General features: G+C 45.6%; 1 protein-coding gene across 2 annotated transcripts in view; it reads right to left on the bottom strand.

Moving 5' to 3' along the window:
• The window catches only part of LOC140568588 (mannosyl-oligosaccharide 1,2-alpha-mannosidase IA), a 287,633-nt gene that overhangs the window by 88,294 nt on the left and 171,926 nt on the right, over positions 1-27,413 (bottom strand). For both annotated transcript variants that reach the window (XM_072692473.1, XM_072692472.1), the window contains exons 3-4: positions 26,635-26,750; positions 183-263 (exon numbers count right to left, since the gene is read on the bottom strand). In XM_072692473.1, coding sequence (XP_072548574.1) covers positions 183-263; positions 26,635-26,750 — 197 coding nt within the window. The remainder of the gene's footprint in view (positions 1-182; positions 264-26,634; positions 26,751-27,413) is intronic.

Genomic DNA, 27,413 nt, shown 5'->3' with positions numbered 1-27,413 from the left:
CTGTACGGGTGGATATTTGTGATACATGCGAGATGTAAGAGTGGGTGGTGTGATGCATGTGTGTGTGTGTGTGTGTGTGTGTGTGTGTTCACTGCTGAGTGGCAGAGGCCCGGCTGTTAAATCGCAACAGAGGAAAGTGCTGATTTCGTCAGGGCGGCGCAGATAACAGACACCGATCTTACCTCCTCTCCCGTCAGGTAGTACGCAGATAACAGGCCGCCGACGTATCGGATATTCACCTCAAACAGAGACGCCTCTCCGTTCTGCAGGACAGAAACACAGACAAGCACAGTTAGAAGGAAAGAAGACCAAATATGTCTGCAACACTCTCTTTCCAAAAGTCAAAAGTTTTAGAACAGCCCAGCCTTGCTTTTTTCTTTAATTTGACCAATAAGCCAATCCCCACCTGAAGCCAGCCACCGCCTCTTTTCCAACTGCCACCAATGCAGCATTGCTAGATGCCTCCCTAGCTCTGATCCAGCATCTAACAGATTGCCAATTGTGCACTACCTCACTCCGGCTGCTGATGGCAAGCAGCAAGCAGCATAGCGGCAGTGCCCATAGTCTGCTGGACCACTCTGAGCCCCAGCAATGACCACTGCTGTTTTAACTGCCACTCGGCCTGCCGTCAAAACAGTCTTCACAGCTGAAACTGAGACTTTCCTCAGAGCGCGGCGGCTGCCTGGCAATGTCGCATCTGCGGTGGCTGGCCTTGCGTGTATCAAAGGAGACGTGTGTAGAAGTCCGGACCCTCTTAGTGTTGGGAGCACTGCTAGTGCTAAAGGGAGTTAGCACTGATTTTACTAACGTTTACTGATGACATTTGTACCATGTGAGGTCACTGGACTGTGTACCACTTCAGGTTATTCACTGGACACTGGCAGTGCTTAAATATCAATAAATAACTGGAGAATTGGGGGTGTTCTAAAACTTTTGACCAGTAGTAAATGAGCTCTGTTCTGATTGGCAGCCCTGCCTCACTCAAAAAGCAGTTGAGGCTGAAATTCAGAGCTGCTCATTACTGAGAATTTAGGGGAGATTTTGAGGAGACAAACCGTGAACCTCCAGCAGAACCAGAACCTCCAGCAGAACCAGAACATCCAGCAGAACCAGAACAGAGCTGGAAAACGGGCCAATGCCAAACTCCCAAAACTGTTACATTACAATCTTCAATCATTACATTCACATGCACATTGGCCTCTATCCAGTTAGAGCCTCTAACACAGGATAGACACTAAATGGACAAAAGTATTGGGACACCCCTTCATTCATTGTTTTTCTTCTGAAACCAAGGTAATTGTTGATCATGCTTTTGTTGGAGTGTCTCTACTGTCCAGGGACGAAGTACAGCTTTCTGCTAGATTTTGGAGGCGCATTGCTGTGAGGATTTGATTGTCGCATTCAGTGACAACAGCATTTGATCCCCACCCCACCTCATTTATCCTCAACTCCACAACTCATTCCAGAAGTAAAAGCATGGAGCACCATCCGATTATTCCATCATTCTGGAGAACATAGTAACTTCCTCTGCTCCACAGCTCAATGCTGGGGGGCTTTATACCCCTCCAGCTGCTCCAGAGAGTCCTATTCTTTTGGCAGTACGTCTTACAGTACAGGGACTAGACAAGCTGTCTGTGTGTGTATGTTAGTGTGCATTTGCAGATCAGTGAGTGCAATGGGTGCAACTTACAGAGGCCAAATACATTCATTAGAAGGGGTGTCCACAAACTTTTGGACATATATAGCGCCTGCACCAATGCGCTGTATGGAACGCTGTATGCTCTAATGGGTTTCTTAAGAAGTTGAAAGCTGCTGATACTGAGGGCAGCACTAGAGCAGTAGAGCACATCCTATACGAACTGTAAAGCTGGTCAGATTTCTTCTCCCAATGATGTCCGGCCTTATGTTTTTTTTAAAAGGCGGCCCTGGCCTTTTGACCCCCTGGGGGGGGGAGAAGATCGTACGGGGAGTGATTTCTCTCAGCAGAGTTAAAGCGGCTCCTCCTGCAGGCCAGGGTGGAGGAGCTACGCAGACCCTGCTGGGAGATCAGAGGGTTAGTGAGCTCCTTTAGATCATATCTCCCGGCCGTCTGCTTCAGAGGCGCTGTCGGTCAGAATGCGGCATCGATCCGCAGAAGGCAAACTAATAACGAGGAGGAAGAGGAGGAGGAGGAGGAGGAGGGGGAAGTGCTGTGGCTTTCACTCTGTATTATTCACAGTGAAAAGTAAAGCAGTGAGGGGAAGCGTTCAACTCTCCGCACCTTCTGAAAGACTTTTCTTGTGCTTCCAACAATAAGATCCGCACTTCTCCGAAAGGGAAAATCAATGGGCCTCATTCCCAGCATCTTCCTCAGACCTTTCTCAAATCCGGCCTAGAAAGGTCCGAACCCACAGACCCAATGTTCTTAAGAACACACTCTGGCCATAATAAACAACGTAACCATCGCTATATATCAGTAGTACACATACACACATATATGGACAAAAATATTTGGACACCTTGGACACAAGCTTTTCTGACCCCATTCTAAACCCATAGGCTGCATTAATATGGAGCTGGTCCCGCTTTGCTCTAAGCTCTACCAGCAGCAGCAGGTCTGGAGCTCTGCAGGCCTAGTTCCCGTAGCAACCTGTATTCCCATAATTAGCAGATTGTAGCCGGTTAGCTTTTAGCTTAGCATAGATTCTTGTTGACCCCCAGGCTTTTATTTCGCCGCATGTCAGGTTTGAGCTCCCCTTCAGCGGACACTGGCACAGGAAAAGCTGTGGTCTGGAGGCCTGGTTCCCATAGCAACCTGTATTCCCATAATTAGCAGATTGTAGCCGGTTAGCTTTTAGCTTAGCATAGATTCTTGTTGGCCCCAGGTTTTCATTTCGCCACATGCCAGGTTTGAGCTCCCCTTCGGCGGACACTGGCACAGGAAAAGCTGTGGTCTCTATGCCTGGTTCCCGTAGCAACCCATATTCCCATACCTAGCAGACTGTGGAGGTGATGAGCTGCTCTCCAGTATTAACAACACCATATTCTCCTGAAGTTGCCGTCGAATTTGACCTTTTCTCCAGCTTTGACTAGAGCTTTCTCATATGGGCTGGGTTTATGTTAATTTTGGGGGTGTGGCTAAAACAAGTCAGAACTGTGATGTAACAATTTTGGGGTTTATCACATTAACTGTAAGTGACTTAAAATATTTTAAAAAGTAGACGTAGATAAGCAGAAGCACATTCATTTAGCATCTCTATATAGACAAAAGTATTGGGACACATTTTCGAATTATATATTGCTTATAATATAATAATATATATTTTATGATAATATACAATTGTTTATAATGTATATAATAATATTGTTGTGATTAACGGCAATAAACTTTTTAATAGATTGACATATATAACCCAGATATATATATATATAACCCAGATGGTAAAAATGGTACAAAAATCATAACTTTAATAGATATATAACTTAGATTTTATAGGGTCCGATAACTTCAATCAGACACTGTAAGAAAAACGACTTTACGAGTTTATTCAGCTCAGATTAACGCAGTGAATGAAACGCTGGTTCACGACTGAATGGATTTTTTAATGTATTTTATACAGCGTGATATAAAATTCAATTTTCCATTTATCACCAAAACCAGTACCAGGCATATTCTGCATTCATCCTCCAACAACAACACATGCTTTGTTGAGTCTCACTGCGTTCATTTTCTCCAGGAGACGACATTACCGCCGGCCGAGAGTCTTATCGGATGGCTGCGAGTGCCGTTATTAGACGCCTCTAATCTTATCTTAACTCATTAGATGCAGTCAAATCCTTCCCCTGGCCCATTTCTCAGAGCCAGAGCCCGGCTCGTGCGGAAGGCGTGTGATATACAGTAGAGAGCACATTTAAGACGAGATGAGTTAATTGCCTCGAGAGTCCCCGAGGAGACGCAATATGTCACTGTAATTGCCATCACTCCAGTTTGCCAAGGGTTGAGACGAGATGGTGCTTATTGACTCCCAGCCACTTGGAGGAGGAAGCCAGCATCCCGGGAGCAGATGATAAGGGAATTATATCACGGGGGGCTGCAGAAGGGGCTCCGCTCCATCATCCATCACACTGTCTTTGTCTGGAGGAGCAGGAGTTTGTCTTCTCTCAGAACGTGTTTGTATTGAGATGGAGGACAGAAGCCTGTAAGCTGTACATGGATAACAACTCAAGAGCTAAACGCTGGAGGCGCCTGTGTTTGACTTCTCCTTACACGCCATTTCTGCTCCCTGAATCCACTGGTGATGACTGTGTGAGTTTATCTAGAGAAAACAGCCATTATTCTTTTCCACACAGCCATTTCCGACCTCTCTCCATCCCTCAGAATTAAACACTGCTTCTGTTCCTAAACCTTTACGACTGAAATATGTAAATGACCTCTGCTCTGACTGGATGCCCTGCACAGTACCTCATTCAAAGGAACTCCAGCCTGAAATGCCTGAGCAAACCGAAATCTTCAAGTCTGTGGAATGGGCGGGGCTAAACTGCTGTAGGCTGAATGGGTGGGGCTAAACTGCTGTAGGATGAATGGGTGGGGCTAAACTGCTATAGGCTGAATGGGTGGAGCTACTCGTTGGATGGGGCTAAACTGGTAGGGTTAAAACACTGTAATCTGAATTGGGTGGGGCTAAACCGCTGTGGTCTATATAGGTGGGGCTAAACTGCTGTAGGCTGAAAGGGTGGGGCTAAACTGTTGTAGGCTGGACAAGCAGGGCTATACTGCTGTAGTCTGAATGGGTGTGGCTACTTGTTGGATGGGGCTAAATTGGTAGGGTTAAAACTCTGTAATCTGAATTGGGTGGGGCTAAACTGCTGTAGTCTATATAGGTGGGGCTAAACTGCTGTAGGCTGAAAGGGTGGGGCTAAACTGTTGTAGGCTGGACAAGCAGGGCTATACTGCTGTAGTCTGAATGGGTGTGGCTACTCGTTGGTTGGGGCTAAATTGGTGGGATTAAAACACTGTAATCTGAATTGGGTGGGGCTAAACCGCTGTAGTCTATATAGGTGGGGCTAAACTGCTGTAGGCTGAAAGAGTGGGGCTAAACTGTTGTAGGCTGGACAAGCAGGGCTATACTGCTGTAGTCTGAATGGGTGTGGCTACTCGTTGGTTGGGGCTAAATTGGTGGGATTAAAACACTGTAATCTGAATTGGGTGGGGCTACACTGCTGTAGTCTGTATATGTGGGGCTAAACTGCTGTAAAATGAATGACCAGGGCTAAACTGCTGTAGGCTGAATTGGGTGGGGCTAAACTGCTGTAGTCTATATATGTGGGGCTAAACTGCTGTAAAATGAATGACCAGGGCTACACTGCTGTAGGCTGAATGGGTGTGGCTAAACTGCTGTAGTCTATATAGGTGGTGCTATATAGGCTGAATGGCTGTGGCTACTCGTTGGATGGGGCTAAACTGGTAGGGTTAAAACTCTGTAATCTGAATTGGGTGGGGCTAAACTGCTGTAGGCTGAATGGGTGAGGCTAAACTGCTGTATTTTGTAAAGGTGGGGCTAAACTGCTGTAAAATGAATGGGTGTGTCTATACTGCTGTAAGATAAGTGGGTGGGGCTAAATTGCTGTAGGCTAAATGGGAGGGGCTAAACTGCTGTAAAATTAATGGGTGTGGCTACTCATTGGATGGGGCTAAATTGGTAGGGTTAAAACACTATAATCTGAATTGGGTGGGGCTAAACTGCTGTAAAATGAATGGGTGTGTCTATACTGCTGTAAAATCAGTGGGTGGGGCTAAACTGCTGTAGGCTAAATGGGTGTGGCTACTCATTGGATGGGGCTAAATTGGTAGGATTAAAACACTATAATCTGAATTGGGTGGGGCTAAACTGCTGTAGTCTATATAGGTGGTGCTAAACTGCTGTAAAATGAATGACCAGGGCTACAATGCTGTAGGCTGAATAGGCGAGGCTAAACTGCTATAGACTGAATGGGTGGGGCTAAGATGCTGTAGGCTGAGTGGGTGTGGCTACTCATTGGATGGGGCTAAATTGGTAGGGTTAAAACTCTGTAATCTGAATTGGGTGGGGCTAAACTGCTGTAGTCTGTATAGGTGGGTCTAAACTGCTGTAAAATGAATGGGCAGGGCTACACTGCTGTAGGCTGAATGACTGGGGAGGGCTAAGATGTTGTTAGCTGACGTTGAAGGGGCTGCAGTTGACCAGGCTTGGGTAAATTGAAGTGAAGTAAGAGTGTGGATGAATACGAGTGTGAACAGGAAGTAAGAAACAGTGTCTGAGGAGAGCTCAGTGTTTTTCTCTGCCTTCATTTCTCCAGCAGTGCTCCTAATTACAACACTACACAAGGCTGTCAGCCCTAAATGCAGCAGCTCCATCACACAGCACCCAGCAAGAAGCACTACACACACACACACACACAAACACACACACTATCCGCATTCAGTAATACCCTAAGCATTAGGCTACAGACCCCATTTACACAATGTTGTGAGTTGAGGGTGTTATTATGTATATCAAACATAGTCATTTGAAGGGCTTATGTAGGTGCTACGTAGTCATTTGAAGGGCTTATGTAGGTGCTACGTAGTCATTTATATGGGTGCTACGTAGTCATTTAAAGGGCTTATTTAGGTGCTACATAGCCACTTGAAGGGCTTATGTAGCTTATATGTAGTTATTTGAAGAGCTTAGGTAGTTGCTACGTAGCCATTTGAAGGACTTAGGTAGGTGCTAGGTAGTCATTTTTATTTAAAGGGCTTTTGTGGCGTGCTACATAGCCATTTTTGTAGGTGCTACGTAGTCATTTGAAGGGTTTATGTCGGTGATACGCAGGCATTTGAAGGGATTATGTAGGTGCTAGGTAGTCTTTTTCATTTAAAGGGCTTTTGTGGGTGCTACATAGCCATTTATGTAGGTGCTATGTAGCCATTTGAAGGGCTTATGTAGGTGCTACATAGCCATTTATGGAGGTGCTATGTAGTCATTTAAAAGCCTTATGTGGGTGATACATAGTCATTTGAAGGGCTTATGTATATCAAACAATCATTTGAAGGGCTTATGTAGGTGCTATGTAGCCATTTGTGGAGGTGCTAGGTTGTCATTTGAAAGGCTTATGTAGGTGATACATAGTCATTTGAAGGGCTTATGTAGGTGATACACAGCCATTTGGATGACTTATGTAGGTGCTAGGTAGTCATTTTCATTTAAAGGGCTTTTGTGGCGTGCTACATAGCCATTTATTTAGGTGCTACGTAGTAATTTGAAGGGTTTATGTCGGTGATACGTAGCCATTTGAAGGACTTATGTAGGTGCTACGTAGTCATTTATAGGGCTTAGTGCCTATTAGGGTAAGTGCCACCCAGGCATTTGAAGGGCTTATGTAGGTGCTAGGTAGTCATTTTCATTTAAAGGGCTTTTGTGGCGTGCTACATAGCCATTTATTTAGGTGCTACGTAGTAATTTGAAGGGTTTATGTCGGTGATACGTAGCCATTTGAAGGACTTATGTAGGTGCTACGTAGTCATTTATAGGGCTTAGTGCCTATTAGGGTAAGTGCCACCCAGGCATTTGAAGGGCTTATGTAGGTGCTAGGTAGTCATTTTCATTTAAAGGGCTTTTGTGGGTGCTATGTAGCCATTTGAAGGACTTATGTAGGTGCTACGTAGTCATTTATAGGGCTTATGTAAGTGCCACCCAGGCATTTGAAGGGCTTATGTAGGTGCTATGTAGCCATCTGAAGGACTTATGTAGGTGCTAAGTAGCCATCTGCCTGCCTTTACTGAGATTAAATGACAAATACAGCAAAAGTATTGCAATGTACTGAGGCTTATTGGAATAAACCGTTATACACTGTCATATAGCTGTCCTAAACATGTACGTCAGTCGAACGACAGTCTGCGTTTGTGTAAGTTCTCCTCAGAAAAAGCCCTTCAAAGGTTCGGTCTTGCCGTGCGTTTAGCCCTGGGCTCGTGGCAGGTGTGTATTTGCAGGAGACTGAAGCCCTGCGCTTTAGATAAGGTTAGGGAGGCAGAGCATGTGATAACAGCTAAGGTGCGCATTGTCAATGCTAATGACCCCGAATTAGCATTTTAATTGTGCTAGCTTTTACTCCTGTGACAACATCATACAAGAGCGAGGTGTGGAGGCACGCCGCCGTTTAGAGGTTGGGGATAAAAGAGCAACAAGGCGAGGTAATGAATAAAACTAGCAAGGCCGAACACACTACAAGCTGCGCGTGGCGGAGTGATGTTTTTCTGGCTTGTCTGTTGGTGATCGTTCAGTGAAACATGGCACAGATGTCGATAATGCAATGCCCAGTTTGGTTTTGGAAGAGAGGCCTGCTGCTGGCATCTGTGCTGTGTACTCATGAGTTAACAAGATTACTAACGAGGGTAGCAGGCAAACCACAGGCCTGCTCCAGTGTTCGGAGCAAGGCTGGAAATGCTGGGCTGAATTTAGCCTTACTGAGATCCCAGCACGAACCGATCAGCCATAACATTAGTAGTGATTATCTTCATCGACAGAGGCATCATCTGTCGAGGGGAGGATATATTAGGCAGCAAGTAAACAGTGAGCCCAGGAAGGACACAACCGATGAACTGGCGGCAGAGTCATGGAGGCCCACCTCACAACGTACAGGACTACAAGGTGGTGCCAGATACCACAGGACACCTTCAGAGGTCCTCTGGAGGCCATGCCTCGAATGGCCAGATCTGTAGCGACAGCACAGGGGGGGATATACACAGTATTAGGGTGGTACTAATGTTATGGCATAGTATTTCAGCTTCAAAGTTCTGGACCAAGCTGGTGAACTGGAATCCGCAGTATGACCAAGCTGGTCAAGCTGGTGACCAAGATGATTCACCAGCACAACCAGCACCACCACACTAGTCGACCAACAAGACCAAGCTTGTCAACCATCGTGACCAGGCTGGTCACTCAGCACAACCAGCACAACCACACTGATTGACCAACAAGACTACACTGGTCAACCAGCACGACTAGCATGACCAAGATGGTTCACCAGCATGATCAGCACAATCACATTGGTTGACCAGTATGACCACACTAGTAGACCAGCATGACCAAGCTCGTCAATCAGCATAACACTGGTTGACCAGCAAGCCCATGCTGGTTGATCAGCATGACTAATATGACCGAGCTGACTGGCAAGACCACACTGGGTGACCATGACCAGCACAATCACACTGGTTAACCAGCAAGACTAAGCTCTTCTACCAGCATGACTGGTATGACCAAGCTGGTTGTCCAGCATGCCCAAGATGACTGGCAAGACCACACTGGGTGACCATGACCAGCACAATCACACTGGTTGACCAGCAAGACCACTTTGGTCAACCAGCATGACTAGCATGCCCAAGCTGGATTACCAGCATGACCACACTGGGCAACCATGACCAGCACAATCACACTGGTTGACCAGCAAGACTGAGCTCGTCTACCAGCATGACTGGTATCTTCAAGACAACACTGGGAGACCATGACCAGCACAATCACACTGGTTGACCAGCTCGTCTACCAGCATGACTGGTATGACCAAGTTGATCTTCAAGAGCACACTGGGTGACCATGACCAGTACAATCACACTGGTTGACCAGCAAGACAAAGCTTGTCTACCAGCATGACTAGCATGCCCTAGCTGGTTGTCCAGCATGCCCAAGATGACTGGCAAGACCACACTGGTTGACCATGACCAGCACAATCACACTGGTTGACCAGCAAGACTGAGCTCGTCTACCAGCATGACTGGTATGACCAAGCTGATTGGCCAGCATGCCCAAGTTGATCTTCAAGACAACACTGGGAGACCATGACCAGCACAATCACACTGGTTGACCAGCTCGTCTACCAGCATGACTGGTATGACCAAGTTGATCTTCAAGACCACACTGGGTGACCATGACCAGTACAATCACACTGGTTGACCAGCATGACTAACATGTCCAAGCTGGTTGACCAGCATGACCTTGTTTGACCAGCATGACCAGCATCACTAAGCATGATCAAAATCAAATGTAGCATACACTATTCATGCTGGTCAAGAGCTGGTTAACAAGCTAGCTCATGAGCATAGGATACATTTTCTCCTGGATGACCAGCTTTTCAACCACCTTGACCACTTAATTAGCATGGTGGCTTCATCGTCACCTTCATAGTCTGCTGCGTTTTCAAGCCCTCAATGGCTTCAGGTTCAGCCCTATTCATGTACCAAACGCTGTTCAGTTAGCATGCTAAAAGGTTGGCTAGCTTTCATATAAAGGCTGGGTGAGCAACGGAGTGATTGCCTGCACAGCTCAAGGGCAGTATGTCCACTGACAACTGAGGATGTTTAATATGAAGCTAGCTGAGAGCAGTCTCAGCCATCCTAGCTCTTTCTTCATGTCCTGCTAAGAATGATAGCATATTCCATCGCACAGTGGAACTAGATTCCTATCAAAATCTGACAGAGCAGCTCTTTTATCTGAAAAGATATCATTTGGAGAAAACACTGACATTTATGTGAAAGCCGAGGCTAAACTCAGCACAAAGGATTTAGGCTGTTTCCTTTCCAGCAGGCTACACAATATTTTTTCAAAAGTTTGTGGACACCCTTTTAATGAATGCAATCAGCTACATTGAGGGGCACACTATTACAGAAATAAATGAGCAAATGCATACACACACACACACACACACACAGACACACACAGTTTCTCTGGTCCCTATAGAGAAGTACTGCCAATAGAATAGGACTCTCTGGAGCTTATAAACATCAAGAACCTATAGGCATCACTCCTAACACTACGTGTGGGCTAGAGGGGTATAAAGCCCCCAGGATTGAGGTGTGGAGGAGTGGAACTTTCACTGGAAATCTAGTATGACCACAACATTCATGTCCATGAAATGGGTGAACTGGGTAAACTGGGTAATCAGAGATATGACACAAGACACCTTCAGATGTCTAGTGGAGTTTTGGCTGCTTGAGGGGGACCTACACAATATAAGGCAGGTGGTTTTAATGTTATGGCTGATAGTGCAATATAAATTGTAAGACAGTGAGTACAGCCTTCCCATAAAGACGTTCTGTGGTTACCTGTGAGCCAAATTTCATGCAGCTGCCGTCATTTTCCATGCCCCATCCAGGCACATCTTACTGCCATTATTTATTTATTTATTTATTTATTTATTTATTTTTTTATACAAGACAAGACAACCATTAGGTGCTGGACACAGATGGATTTTTGCCTCCATCTTTAACCCATCTGTGCATTTAAATACACACATACACACCAACACACAGTGACTATGAGCACACAGGCCCGGAGTGGTGGGCAGCCATTGCAGCAGTGCCTTGTTCAAGAGCCCAACAGTGGCAGCTTGCCTAGGCCGGGTTTCACACCCACAACCCTGTCATCAACAGCCCGGAGCTCTAACCGGCCCACAAAGTCAGAAAGTCACAAACTGGGGCTAATAAAGTGGGGTCGATAAGCTTCGGAAACGACTCAAGCTTGGAAAATTGGCATGTGTCCCATGTTGAAGACCCCATAAGAACACAATTAGCCTCCTATGGTTATGGCTGAGCATTTTTTTTTGTCTTTAACTCTGCCAAATTTCATGTGGCTGGAAAACAGATTCCTGGAGATATTAAACCCTAAGCACGGCTTCCTAGATTAGACCTTTTTAATGAGCAAATATGAAAGTTTGAGGAGAGGAATGTAATAATGTAGAAATCCGCCGGAGCCTCTTATAGGCTGTGGTTTATCTAAATTAATGAGGAGTGATTCCGAAAACACCACCAACACCCCGCTACGCTTCTACTGTGTGCAGCACTGAAAGGTCTTCTTTGACTGGTAACAGTCCTCGAACCCTTTTTATTTCTTTTTTTAATAAATTAAGATTCAACATCTGCACAATGTATGGGTTTTGGTGTGAATGTGTTTTTTATTTATAAAAAAAATAAACGTCTAAAATTCAATGTCTGCACAACGTTGAGTTTTAGAGAGTTTTAGAGGTCAACCTGATTTCCACTTTTATTTAAAACTCAACGTCTGCACAACGTTGGGTTTGTAAGGGTTTTAGATGTCAACCCGATTTACACTTTCAATCAAAATTTAATGTCTGTACAATGTTGGGTTTTAGATGTCAACCCGATTTACACTTTTAACTAAAATTCAACGTTTGTGCAATGTTGGGTTTTAAAGGGTTTTAGATGTCAACCTGATTTACACTTTCAAGTAAAATTCAACGTCTACACAACGTTGTTTTTTTTTATGTCAACCTGATTTCTATTTTCAACTCAAATTCAATGTCTGCACAACATTGTGTTTTAAAGGGTTTTAGATGTCAAACAGATTTCCACTTTTAACTAAAATTCAACGTTTGTACAATGTTGGGTTCTAGAGGGTTTTAGATGTCAACCATGTTCCACCCTTTAACTCAAATTCATCATCTGCACAATGTTGGGTTTTAGAGGGTTTTAGATGTCAACCTGATTTACACTATCAACTAAAATTCAACATCTGCACAACGTTGGGTTTTAGAGGGTTTTAGATGTCAACCTGATTTACACTATCAACTAAAATTCAACATCTGCACAACGTTGGGTTTTAGATGTCAAACTGATTTCAACTTTCAACTCAAATTCAACGTCTGTCTGACATTAGAGTCTAACATCTTTCTGACCTCTCTGACTCTCCGGTGGCTGCTGAGCTGGGACACCTGCACAGCCCATCAAAGTCATCACACCTGAATTCCGGTTCTCACAAACGTGCACCCGGATTGTGGGCGGAGCTCAGACGGGTCGACAGAAGGAAATGATACAAACTCCCAGTAAAAGAGACGCGAGTCTCGGCGCTTTACCTGCCGCCATGAGCCCAGCAAACGCGAGCACTTACCATCAATTTAAGAGACAAGGTGCATAATTACAGACATGCCCACCAGAGCGATTATGTTCAATTACAACCAACTGTCCCCTCCATCTCGCTCTCTCTCTTTTAGCCTGCCAACACACACACACACACACACACACACACAGACAGAGCAGCTGCATCGCCTCATTACACACACACACACACACACTTCTCTCCAGAACTAATCAGATCTGCAACAAACACACAAACACACACAAGAAAGTAAACAGTGTGAACTTTCCCTCAATTCTCAGAATCACTTCATCTTCCAGCCTTTTCTGCTATTAGTCCAGCAGCCAATGAGTGGACACACAAGACAGGTGTTTCTAATAAAGTGGCCAATGAGTAAAAGCACAAGGTAGGGGTTTCTAATAAAGTGGCCAGTGAGTGGAAGCACAAGGTAGGGGTTTCTAATAAAGTGGCCAGTGAGTGGAAGCACAAGGTAGGGGTTTCTAATAAAGTGGCCAGTGAGTGGAAGCACAGGGCAGGTGTTTCTAATAAAGTGGCCAGTGAGTGGAAGCACAAGGTAGGTGTTTCTAATAAAGTGGCCAGCGAGTGGAAGCACAAGGTAGGTGTTTCTAATAAAGTGGCCAAATGAGTGGAAGCACAAGGCAGGTGTTTCTAATAAAGTGGCCAATAAGTGGAAGCATACGGCAGGTGTTTCTAATAAAGTGGCCAGCAAGTGGAAGCAGTATGTAGGTGTTTCTAATAAAGTGGCCAGTGAGCGAGAAGCCGATTATGTGAGACAAATTATCAAAGGTCTGATCATTCTGAGTTCTTATAATGCCATTTCTTTTTCAAACTCGGCTCATCAATCATTTATTCACACTATTAAAAGAAATCATTCCAGGCCAGAAGAGCAACCGATCAAAGCATGAATAATTAATTCAGCGAAAAAAAACCAGATAAATCTGAGAAATAAGAACGAGAGACCATAAACAGCCCGACTCTGCTGAGATTAACCTTGTGTCAGGTTAAGTGGGTTATCTGAGCAGCAGATCTAACAGAACCTCAACAAAAAAGGTTCCAGCGGACACAAGAAAGGACAAGGAACACACACACACACACACACACACACACACACTGCTGCTTGGTGAAATGAGCAGCTGCCTCCTCCTGTGTAGGCCGAGAGATGAAGTGGCAGCGTCTGCACGAGGAAAGCCGCTGGGATTCCTCCGCTGATGAAGATTCGCTCCAGTCTGGTCCAAGAGAACCTCTCAAACACGCCAATTATCCGCGCTGGCAAATCAGCCGAAGAGCCCGTTTTAGGGCAAGTTCACTTTGAGCAGAACGTTTAGCTTAGCAGCTCTGATCAGAGAGCATTTCAGATTCCTCTGACTGATTTATTAAACATCGCCGAGCTGATTAGGGCTGTGCACAAGTGCGATTTAGCTAGCGCTGGACCACGCCCTGGAAGAGCCGAGATGAGCCGGGCTGAGGATTCGGGAGGGAGTTTGGCAGGGCAGCTTTGTAGTCGGAGCATGAAGACAAAAGCCCTCCGTTACATGAGACTGGAGTCCTGGAAGAAGAAGGGAGGAGGTGGGGTGGTGGAGAAGGTGGGTGTGAAGTAGTTCCTCACAGACGTGAAGGGGAGAGGGGGCCATATATCAGGAGTGGGAAAGGAGGAGGTGGAGTTCAAAGTGGCCAGAGAGTGGAAGCACAAGGCAGGTGTTTCTAATAAAGTGGCCAGCGAGTGGAAGCACAAGGCAGGTGTTTCTAATAAAGTGGCCAGTGAGTGAAAGCACAAGGCAGGTGTTTCTAATAAAGTGGCCAAATGAGTGGAAGCACAAGGCAGGTGTTTCTAATAAAGTGGCCAGTGAGTGGAAGCACAAGGTAGGTGTTTCTAATAAAGTGGCCAAATGAGTGGAAGCACAAGGCAGGTGTTTCTAATAAAGTGGCCAGCGAGTGGAAGCACAAGGCAGGTGTTTCTAATAAAGTGGCCAAATGAGTGGAAGCACAAGGTAGGTGTTTCTAATAAAGTGGCCAGTAAGTGAAAGCACAAGGTGGGTGGAAGCCTGAGGTGGAGATCAGGGCGTAGGCCTTCTCCCAGGGCCAAAATGAACATGGGCTAGGTGGGTTCGTACAAATGGGCCCCATCAGTATAGCCCACCTTTACCTCACATGGGTCTCACGCGAGAGGCAGAGACGAGTATCCTGACCCAGATGGGAGTCACGTACTATCGTGCATTAGGATGCAGTGGGATGGGCGGAGTCTACAGATTCAGGAAAGTGTTCAGACAAGTGTTTCTGATATTATGGCCTTTTCCCATCTAGTTTCAACTGAAGAAATCATGGTGGATCAGACGAGGACAGAGTGTCCCTGTTGTTGGACAGATGTAGGGGTGTATGTGTGTGGGTGGGTGGGGGGGGGGGGACACACCTAAAAAGGCTAATGTTTACAGACTACAGGCTGTACCGACTACCTCAGGGGGGAGCTATACCACACTGGGTAGAACACACTGTAACTTGCCCGACTGTCGGTTCTAGATAAATGAAAGGATATATGTATATATCAAGATTTTATATATATATATATATATAGACAGAGAGAGTGAGAGTGCGATAGACATAGAGAGAGAGAGAGAGAGAGAGAGAGAGAGGGAGAGGTAGTGTGGACATGATGATGAAAGACAGAGAGAGAGGGACATATATATACAGTCATGCCCGAAAGTATTCATACCCCTGTCAAAGTTTGACTTAAATTTACTTTTATTTAACCAGAAATTATATTTTTGCCTGGAAATGACACAGGCATCTCCCAGGAGATAACACGATGATGTACAAGAGGCATCATTGTGGGAAAAAATATTTCTCAGCTTTTATACACATTTGAACAAAAAGTGGCATGTCCAAAATTATTCATACCCTTCTCAATAATTAATAGAAAAGCCTTTATTGGCTATTACAGCAATCAAACGCTTCCTGTAATTGCTGACCAGCTTTTTGCATGTCTCCACTGGTATTTTTGCCCATTCATCTTTAGTGATGAGCTCCAACTCTTTGAGGTTCGAGGGTCTCCTTGCCATCACTCTGATCTTTAGCTCCCTCCACAGATTCTCAATTGGATTCAAGTCAGGACTCTGGCTGGGCCACTGCAAAACATTAATGTTTTTGTCTGCTAACCATTTCTTCACCACTTTGGCTGTGTGTTTTGGGTCGTTGTCGTGCTGAAATGTCCACCGGTTCCCAAGGCCAAGTTTCTCTGCAGACTGCCTGATGTTGTTGTTGAGAATCTTGATGTATTGCTCTTTTTTCATGGTGCCATTTACTGCGATCAAGTTCCCTGGTCCATTGGCTGAAAAACACCCCCAAAACATTAGGTTCCCACCACCATGTTTGACAGTGGGGATGGTGTTCTTAGGGTTGAAGGCTTCTCCTTTTTTACGCCAAATGGTGCACACATCATTGTGGCCAAACAATTCAATTTTTGTTTCATCTGACCATAAAACAGAACACCAGAAGTCTTCTTCTTTGTCCAGATGAGCATTTGCAAAGGTCAAGCGGGCTTTTGTGTGCCTTTTCTGAAGAAGTGGTGTCCTCCTTGGCCTGCGTCCGTGGAACCCAGCAGTGTGCAGTGTCCGTTGAACTGTCTGCCTTGAGATGTCGCCACCAGCAGAGTCCAGATTCACCAGGATGGCCTTGGTGGTGATCCTTGGATTTTTCTTCACCTCTCTCACTATTCTCCTGGCCAGCACAGGTGTCACTTTTGGCTTCCGACCACATCTTCTGAGATTTTCCACAGTGCGGAACTTCTTGTATTTTTTAATAATACTTTGCACTGTAGCCACTGGAACTTGAAAACATTTTGATATGGCTTTATAGCCCTTTCCTGACTTGTGAGCGGCCACAATGCACAGCCGCAGGTCCTTAGTGAGCTCCTTTGTCTTAGCCATGACTGTCCACAAACCAACTGCAGAGAGCTGCTGTTTTTCTCCTGTTGAGTTGATTAAAACAGCTGTTCCCAATGAATCAGGGTAATTAGGATGCTTTAAAACAGCTTGGACTATTTGGAATGGTATAGAACTTTGGATTTTCCCATATACTGTGACAGTTTTCAAAGGGTATGAATAATTTTGGACATGCCACTTTTTGTTCAAATGTGTATAAAAGCTGAGAAATATTTTTTCCCACAATGATGCCTCTTGTACATCATCGTGTTATCTCCTGGGAGATGCCTGTGTCGTTTCCAGGCAAAAATATAACTTCTGGTTAAATAAAAGTAAATTTAAGTCAAACTTTGCCAGGGGTATGAATACTTTCGGGCATGACTGTATATATATATATATATATATATATATATATATACAGATATATCTATATATATCTATATTTCTCTCTCTCCCTGTCCATATATATAGAGAGTGAGATAGACATAGAGAGAGAGAGGTAGTGTGGACATGATAAAAAACAGAGACAGAGAGATACATACATATATATATATATATATAGAGAGAGAGAGAGAGAGGGAGAGAGAGAGAGAGAGAAGTAGTGTGGACATGATGATGAAAAACAGACAGTAGGACTTTCTTTAATGGACTTCCATTAGTTTTGCTGGACCCAATATGGACTTGAGGACCACCCGAAGAAGAAGAGACCACTTATCCTTCACAAAAACACACACACTCACTCAGGTGTGTTTTTATACCTTGTCAGGACGTGATGATGATGTGTGTGTGTGTGTGTGTGTGTGTGTGAGTAATAATGATCTCCTCTTTTGTGTTATGTATTCACAGTGCTTCTAATAGCATGGTGCTTTTACTGGCTCCTTTTCTCCTGATTCACTACAAATGATGGACATGGTTGTCCTAATAATGCACTAAAACACACACACACACACACACACACACACACACACTGTCTCGGCACATCAAAGCTGTCTGAGAACAGGCCTCTCTCTCCTCCGCTGAATGACACACTCCTTGAGAGGAGATGAGAGCTGCATGCAGCTGAGATGGTGAAAAAGCCCAGCTCTGTTCGTGGAAATTTCTGGAAAGCAAACAATCTCGCAGGTCCAGCCCTGAGAGGCTGTGGTAGGACTGCAGTGAGGGAGTGACCAATGCTGTCTCTGGAACGACACATGATGGCATCCTGGACAGTCGTGGATAAAAATGGACAACATCCATCTGCCCAGTGTAATTAAAGCATCTCTATTCATATTTGAAGGTCAAGCCCTGCTGACCGGCCAGCTTAAGCTGATTAAGCTGTTTGTTTGGTTCTTGGGTGCGTTGAGTTTGATGGTTTAACTGGGCCACCAGTATAACCAGCATGTTCAAGCTGGTCCAGCCATGACTAAGCTGAGCCACCAGCATAACCAACATGACCAAGCTGGCCAACAGTGAACACCAGCATGACCAAGCTGGACCACAGGTGTAACCAGCATGACCAGCATGACCAAATTGGTTGACCACCAAGATGACCAACATGACCAAGCTGATTAACCAGCATACCCAGCATGGCCAACATGATGACCAGCATAACCAATCTGGTCCACCAGTATAACCAACATGAACAAAATAGTCAACCACCATGACCAACATGATGACCAGCATAACCAACATAACCAAGGTGATACACAAGTATAACCAGAATGACCAAAATTGGTCAACTACCAATGACCAACATGACAACCAGCATAACCAGAATGACCAATCTGGTCCTCCAGTATAACCAGAATGACCAAAATTGGTCCACCACCATGACCAACATGACGACCAGAATAACCAATCTGGTCCACCAGTATATCCAGCTGGCAACATATCCAAGCTGATCAACCAGCATAACCAGCATGACCAACATGACGACTAGAATAACCAAGCTGATACACCAGTACAACCAGAATGACCAAAATTGGTCAACCACCATGACTGACATGACGAACAGCATAACTAACATAACCAAGCTGGTTCACCAGTATGACCAACACGACCAAGCTGATCAACCAGCATAACAAGCATGACCAAAATGGTCAACCAGTATAACCGCAATGACCAAAATTGGTCAACTACCATGACCAACATGGCAACCAGAATACCCAACATAACCAAGTTGGTACACCACTATGACCAACATGACCAAAATTGTCAACCAGTATAACCAGCATGACCAAAATGGTCAACCAGCATAACAAGCATGACCAAAATTGGTCAACTACCATGACCAACATGACAACCAGAATACTCAACATAACCAAGTCGGTACACCAGTATAACCAACACGACCAAAATGGTCAACCAGTATAACCAGCATGACCAAAATGGTCAACCAGTATAACGGCAATGACCAAAATTGGTCAACTACCATGACCAACATGACAACCAGAATACCCAACATAACCAAGCTGGTACACCAGTTTAACCAACACGACCAAGCTGATCAACCAGCATAACCAGCATGACCAAAATGGTCAACCAGCATAACAAGCATGACCAAGATTGGTCAACTACCATGACCAACATGACAACTAGAATACTCAACATAACCAAGTTGGTACACCAGTATAACCAACACGACCAAGCTGATCAACCAGCATAACCAGCATGACCAAAATGGTCAACCAGCATAACAAGCATGACCAAAATTGGTCAACTACCATGACCAACATGACAACCAGAATACTCAACATAACCAAGTTGGTACACCAGTATAACCAACATGACCAAAATGGTCAACCAGTATAACCAGCATGACCAAAATGGTCAACCAGCATAACAAGCATGACCAAAATTGGTCAACTACCATGACCAACATGACAACCAGAATACCCAACATGACAACCAGAATACCCAACATAACCAAGTTGATACACCAGTATAACCAACACAACCAAAATGGTCAACCAGTATAACCAGAATGACCAAAATGGTCAACCAGTATAACCGCAAAGACCAAAATTGGTTTACTACCATGACCAACATGACAACCAGTATGACCAACACGACCAATATGGTCAACCAGTATAACCAGCATGACCAAGCTGATCAACCAGTATAACCAATCTGGTCCTCCAGCGTAACCAACCAATTCAGGATTGCATGCTAATTAGCATGCTAATTGCTAAGCCTCCAGTTCTTGTTAGCTACACTGTAGCCTTGTAGCTCCAGGAGACCTGAAGGTGCACACTTCAGACACCAGGCATGCCTCGGCCGCTACAATCCCATCTACCATCTATACCTTTAAACGTGCAGCAACACACACTGTGGCGCACATGAGGCTCGCTAACTCCATCACGTGTGTAGCAAAAGGTGCTAACACACCTTAGCCAAAGTGTCAATCAAAGTAACGAGCTGGAGGTGAGGAACAGAGGCCGAGGGGCTGCCCCCCGTGCCCCCGAAACACTAATCAACACTGTCATCTGACAACACCATCGCTGAAAACACACACACACACACACTCGGCTGAGCCGGTGGAGCGGGTGCGGCGGTAGTGTGCGTTTGGGAAGGAAATAAGGCATATGTGTGTGTGTGTGTGTGAGTGTGAGTGTGTGTGGCAGAGATTCTATAAGCGAGAATAGGGCAATCTAATCAGCCACAGTAATAAGAAAATGCCCTTTTGTGTGTGTTCAATTCTCCACAATTACCCTCCACACCGGCTGATTGCCGCCGCGCCGCTTTAGCTGGTGAACGGAACTAATCAGCTTATTCTGATTCCGCTGCCCTGCAGCACCAACAGAGCCGGTGGGAGCGTCCTCTGTTTGCTTTTTACTCCAGAAGAAAAGCAGAGAGAAGTCACTCCCCTGCATAAATTCACTCTCACCGCAAACACTCCTGACACGTGGGGCTAGCTCACTCGCCAACTAGCCGGAGAGGGGCTTAGCATACAGGGTGAGGAGGTGGGAGTCAGTGCCAAAAGTCCAAGCGCACCAAAATGCGCCACGACAAACCCTGTGAGAACACTCTCTCAGCTTACTGGTCAGCGACGGAGTGAGAAATCCATCTGGTCGCTGGTATCTGATGGTCGAGGTAAAGGTCATTCCCTCTAGAGGTACCCAGTTCTTGACCGGCAGGTTGTATGGCATTTAATTCTGGTCATACTTGGTCATGTTGGTCGAACAGCTTGGTCTTGCTGGTCATGCTGGTCAGCTAGCTTGGTCTTGCTGGTTATGCTGATTTACCAGCCTTGTTAGGTTGGTCAGCCAGCTCGGTCAGGCTGGTCATGCTGATCTACCAGCTTGGTCTTGCTGGTTATGCTGATTTACCAGCCTTGTCAGGTTGGTCAGCCAGCTTGGTCTTGCTGGTCATGCTGATCTACCAGCTTGGTCATCTTGGACAGCCAGTTTGGTCTTGCTGGTCATGATGATCTACCAGCTTGGTCATCTTGGACAGCCAGTTTGGTCTTGCTGGTCATGCTGGTCAGCCAGTTTGGTCTTGCTGGTCATGCTGGTCAGCCAGCTTGATCTTGCGGGTTATGCTGGTCAGCCAGCTTGGTCATCTTGGTCAGCCAACTTGGTCATGCTGGTCATGTTAGTCGACCAGCTTGGTCTTGCTGGTCATGCTGATCTACCAGTCTGGTCGTGTTGGTCAGCCAGCTCGGTCATGCTGTTCGGTTTTGCTGGTCATGCTGGTCGACCAGCTTGGTCTTGTTGGTCATGCTGATCTACCAGCCTGGTCAAAAATAAAGGCCGAATGAGAAGAAGGTGGGTTCCACATGACACCGGGTCTTATTTAATGGACATATGACATGATCGGTGAAGGGCCATCGTGACTAATGCTCAAGGCTCGGCCCGATCCACGTGGGTCTGCTGAAGCGCGCCACTCCACACCGATAACTCATCCATCCGCCAATTAAAGCCTGATACACTGATGTATTAACGATCCAGCTGTAATTAAGTGCGCTGGGTTCAGCCGCCACGCGATCAGAGGTCAGGGCCGGGCGTCCGGCTCACCCGCTCATCCGCCCTCGGCCATCTGATACTGCAGATACTGCACGTGTCCACCCCAACCCCACCCCCACCCCCCCCCAGGCTTTCGCTACATATTCATAAGCTGAAGTGTGCGAGAAAAACGTAACGAGCCAATTAGGAGCTTGATTAGGTCTGGTGTTACAGGCACGCCGCCGCTGATGTGAATGCTAATCAGTGTTTTTTGGGGGGAGGGTGTCGTCGTTTATTTTTTTTTTAACCTTCTAAATCAGCTCCAACTTCCTTTCCCAGCTTCTGCTCATTATAATTGTACCCATTTCTGAACTGCCAATACATTAGGACTCTCTGGAGCAGATAAACATGATGAAGCTATTGACACCAAGCTGCCTAATAATGCCAGGTGTGGGCTAGTAGAGGGGTATAAAGCCCCTCAGCGTTAAGAAGCTGTGGAGGAACTGGGTCCTTTGGAATGATGGATGGTTGGTGCTCCATCCAGTACTTTTGGGATGAGTTGGGGGGAGTTGGGGATGATGAGGTGGGGTAGGGTGGTGATCATCATCATCCAACATCCTCACAGCAGTGCTCCTCCAAAATCTAGTAGAAAGCTGTTTCTTCTCTTCTCTGGATAAAGAATAAGCTCTTTTTAACATCTTTGATTTCACACGAAAAACAAAGGAGCAGGTGTCCCAATACTTTTGTCCATATAGTAAAAGAGAGAAACTGTGTAAATCTGTCTGATTCCTCATTAAGGAACACCTTCACACCATCACTGCCTTAGCCTGAGCTACATTAGCAAGCATCTCCAGAGCTCACCGGAGTCCGGAGAGTCCACAGTCGGGACTCTGACTAACTGTCCGTCAGTGGACAGACTGCTGCCAGCGTAAGGTCGGACAAGACCCCCCCGGGGACGCGGCTGATCGAAGGAGCGCCGCGAGAGACTGATGCGTAGGACGAGCGAGAGGAGGAGACGCAGGGAGAGATGGATGGAGTGGCGTCGCCTTTGACAAAGTGCGCGCAGTCGGGTAGATCCTGAGCCGTGCGTCTTTATGACAGGCGGTGATGAGGAGGAGGCCGAGAGCTGGAGTTTATGCCTCCTCTCCTCCTTCTGCTCCACCACGAAATCTGCAGCTTTTCCAATCAATACCAGAGAGAGCGAGAGAGCGAGAGAGTGAGCGAGAGAGAGAGCGAGAGAGTGAGCGAGAGAGCGTGAGCGAGAGGGAGAGAGAAGGCTCTGCTGATGCTGCAGGACCTACATCACACGCCTGCCACATTCACCTAATTACTCTACAAAGTGTGTGAGAGAGCTAAACCGACGGAGAGCCCAGAGAGAGACTGGAGACTAGCTTAGGTCCAGGATATGTCCAGATACGTCCAGATATGTCCAGCACACCCCAATGTCTCCAGTATTTACTGGCATTTAAGCACTGCCAGTTCACTAATAATACTAATAATACCCTGAAATGGTACACCCCGGACTGCTGATCAGTTACACAAGTCAGATCTGGTCAGATGACTGGTCGCACTGTTATTCGCAATTGATCAGACAGGATCGGATTTGCGTGTCCGCACATCACAGGCCTATCCGCATGGGTTGCTGTGGTAACGGCGTAGGTGCTAACGAAGCAGTTTTGTGCACGGAAGCAGGAGAGATGGCGGTCGATCTGGATCCAGATGTGGGAAACTGGGAATCCAGGGGCAAAATCTGCGCCGCTTCTGCGCTGAAAGCTCAGTGAAGGCGGTCTGAGACAAGTCAAGTCTACCAGGGGAGGCTGGCTCCGCCTCTGGCCCTGTCTGTCTCATATGTGACAACACAGTGGCCAGTTTTGGCTTCATTTCAGAAAGAATGGGCAGCAGAACCACAGCGTCCATGTTTTCTACAGTCGTTGGTCATTGCCACATTGTTTGGCTCCTAATTTGCATAAAGTTGAACTCTTGAACTTGCCATTGGACCACCGTTCACCCCACTGTGCTGCAGTAACAGAGGCTGAGCCCTCCCTGATTCTCTGTCAGTCTCTCTCTCTCTATCTCTCTCTCTTTCTCCCCTTCATTCATTAAGTCCAGGACGCCACACAGAGCTTCCTGAAGGGTCCAGAGAAAGGCTGAGGCAGGCTGGTTGAGGCAGCCACAGCAGATGGCCTTTCAGCGAGGCGCGAGTGTTTGATTTGGGCCAATGCGGCCCCCCGGTTCCCCTGACCAAACACTCGCCGAAGGAAACAATTTATTCTAGTGGAACGTGGAGAGCCCTGGAGAGGGACGGGCCTTTAGAGTCGGAGAGGTCAGAGCTGATAAGCCTGGCAGAGCCTCTGCGCTGCTTATCTGAACCGGGGGCTTCGTTTCATTATCTGTTGATTTGGATACCTATTAAGCTGGCTAACCTGGAGCCTTCTCCAGCATGGCGCTAATCACTTCACTCGGCACAGAGGCAGAGAAAAAAAAAGAGGCAGGGAAAAAAGAGGCAGGGAAAAAAGAGGCAGGTAAAAAAAGAGGCACGTAAAAAAAGAGGAAGGGAAAAAAAAGAGACAGGTAAAAAAGAGGCAGGTAAAAAAAGTGGCAGGGAAAAAAAGAGGAAGGGAAAAAAGAGACAGGTAAAAAAGAGGCAGGTAAAAAAAGTGGCAGGGAAAAAAGAGGAAGGGAAAAAAGAGGAAGGTAAAAAAGAGGCAGGGAAAAAAGAGGCAGGGAAAAAAAGAGGAAGGGAAAAAAGAGGAAGGTAAAAAAAGAGACAGGGAAAAAGAGGCAGGTAAAAAAAGAGGCAGGTAAAAAAAGAGAAAGGGAAAAAAGAGACAGGTAAAAAAGAGGCAGGTAAAAAAAGTGGCAGGGAAAAAAGAGGAAGGGAAAAAAGAGGAAGGTAAAAAAGAGGCAGGGAAAAAAGAGGAATGGAAAAAAGAGGCAGGTAAAAAAGCGGCAGGTAAAAAAAGAGGAAGGGAAAAAAAGAGGCAGGGAAAAAAGAGGCAGGGAAAAAAAGAGGCAGGGAAAAAAAGAGGAAGGGAAAAAAGAGGAAGGGAAAAAAAGAGACAGGGAAAAAGAGGCAAGTAAAAAAAGAGGCAGGGAAAAAAAGAGGAAGGGAAAAAAGAGGAAGGTAAAAAAAGAGGCAGGGAAAAAAGAGGCAGGGAAAAAAAGAGGCAGGGAAAAAATGAGGAAGGGAAAAAAGAGGAAGGTAAAAAAAGAGACAGGGAAAAAGAGGCAGGTAAAAAAAGTGGCAGGGAAAAAAGAGGAAGGGAAAAAAGAGGAAGGGAAAAAAGAGGCAGGGAAAAAAGAGGAAGGGAAAAAAGAGGCAGGTAAAAAAGCGGCAGGTAAAAAAAGAGGAAGGGAAAAAAGAGGAAGGTAAAAAAAGAGGCAGGGAAAAAAGAGGCAGGGAAAAAAGAGGCAGGGGAAAAAAGAGGAAGGGAAAAAAGAGGAAGGTAAAAAAAGAGGCAGGGAAAAAGAGGCAGGTACTGCGAATCAGACGCTGTTATCTGATTATTATTATTCTGTATTTATTTGGCAGTGTAAGATATCGACGCCGTTCCAATACCATAGCAGAAACTATTTAGCAAAAATCTAGCAAACACCATAGCAACCACCTGAAATACTATTGCAATCACCTTGCAACACTGGGATACCCCAGCAACCACCTAACAATACCATAACATTGCAATCACTTAGTAATACTATAACAATCACATGGAATGTCATAACAACCATTTAACAATACCGTAGCAACTACCGAGCAACACCATACAAACCACCTGAAATACTATAGCAGTCACATTGCAACACTAACGCACTGAGCTATGTACTATTTAGCAACACAAAATCAACCACCTGGGGCAACACCATAGCAACCACCAAGCAATACCATAACAACAATGCAGCAATACCATATAAACCACCAAGTAATACTTAGGCACCTCACAGCAACCACATGGGATGCTGTAGCAACCATGTAGTAACCACTTACCAACATCATAGCAACCACCTGGGATATCATAATGACCACCTAGCAACACTATAGCAACCACCTAGAAACCACTTGACAACACTATATCAATCACTTTGAAGCCACTTAACAACACCATAGCAATCACTTTGAAGCCGCTTAACAACACCATAGCAATCACCTGGGATACTATAGCAACCACCAAGCAATACCATAACAACAACGCAGCAATACCATACCAACCAACCACCAAGTAATACTTAGAAACATCACATCAACCATATGGGACATCATAACGACCACCTAGCAACACTATATCAACCACCTAAAAACCACTTGGCAACACAATAGCAATTACTTTGAAGCCACTTAACAACATCATAGCAATCACCTGGGATACTACTGTATAGCAACCACCTGGGATACCATAGCAACCACACAGCAACACTCTAGCAACTGCCTGGAGGTGTGGAGCCACTTAAGCAGCACAATCACACAAAGTCGCCTTTAGGAAATGTTATTACTGTTCCCCACACTACACGTGCAAAAGTATCTGGACATCCCCTCCAGTTAGCGCACTGAGCTACTTTCCATTCAGATGCACACTCACAGCTTCTTAGAATCTCCATAGAAAAGTAATAATCAATAGAATCGGCTATTCTGCCTTCCACCACAGTTTTGGAACATTGCTGTGAGGAGGATCGTATTGTATTCAGCCACACAAGAGTGTCAGTGAGGTTGAATCGAACCAAAAGTATTGAATGGAGCTCCACAGCCCCAGCATGCGCTCTACTGGCTGTGCTTTCACAAGCTGTGTGTGCACCTGAACGCCAGTGTCAATGAAAGCAGCTGAATTCACTACTTAAAAGGGGTGTCCACAAACTTTTGTACTGCGCATATTTCCGTACAGTGTCTATACAGGGTTGTTCAACGGCACGATGAGTTGTTCTTACCGAGTTCAGGTCCAGGTTGTTCTGCACCCACTCTTTAGCTTCCTTATAATCCTCTGTCAGGCCCATGATGTACAGCGTATCCAGAGAGTCCACTATTGTAGCTCCACGCAGCCCACCTGAAAACACACACCGATACACACCGTCAGAACACAAATCACGCAAATTCTCACATCTCACAGAACTATGGCAGCTATTTTCTCCCTTAAGACACCAGACGGATGCCATCTAAGGCCTTATCCAGACGGGATTAGCAGTACATGGGGAGGTGGAGTAACGTAATATCACTACAGGACGATATATCACTACCGATTTGCACGGGGTGGGAGTGGCTACTCGATATATATTAATATATTAACTGCCCTCCTCATAAAGTCCACTGTGCCTTTCTTCTTTCCTAGCCAGCTAGCATGACTGGCTAACACCTAAAACACTCTACACACACACAACAACAACCACTATGAGATACACTGGAATGTGTACAGGAAAGTAGGGATGCACCGATCCGGCATTTTCAGTTCCGATACCGATACATACATTTACATATCTGTCGATACCCGATACCGGTCCGATACCATTGCTGAATTAATAAACCGTATTCCTCACCATGTGGGAGAGACTTAAGGCATCAGGATTGACTAAAATATTACTTTATATAATATAATAAATGAACACAGATATAAATCTACTAAATTATCTGCCGTTCATAGTCTGCAAATTCAGCTAACTCAGCTCTGTTTAATAAAACGGCTGAAAAAATATGCCATACACTTAGAGAGTGT

Source organism: Salminus brasiliensis, chromosome 1 (genome assembly GCF_030463535.1).
Source record: "Salminus brasiliensis chromosome 1, fSalBra1.hap2, whole genome shotgun sequence".
NCBI classification, from domain to species: Eukaryota; Metazoa; Chordata; class Actinopteri; order Characiformes; family Bryconidae; genus Salminus; species Salminus brasiliensis.
The sequence above is the reverse complement of the archived record's forward strand: the minus strand, read 5'-3'. Positions and strand labels throughout refer to the sequence as shown.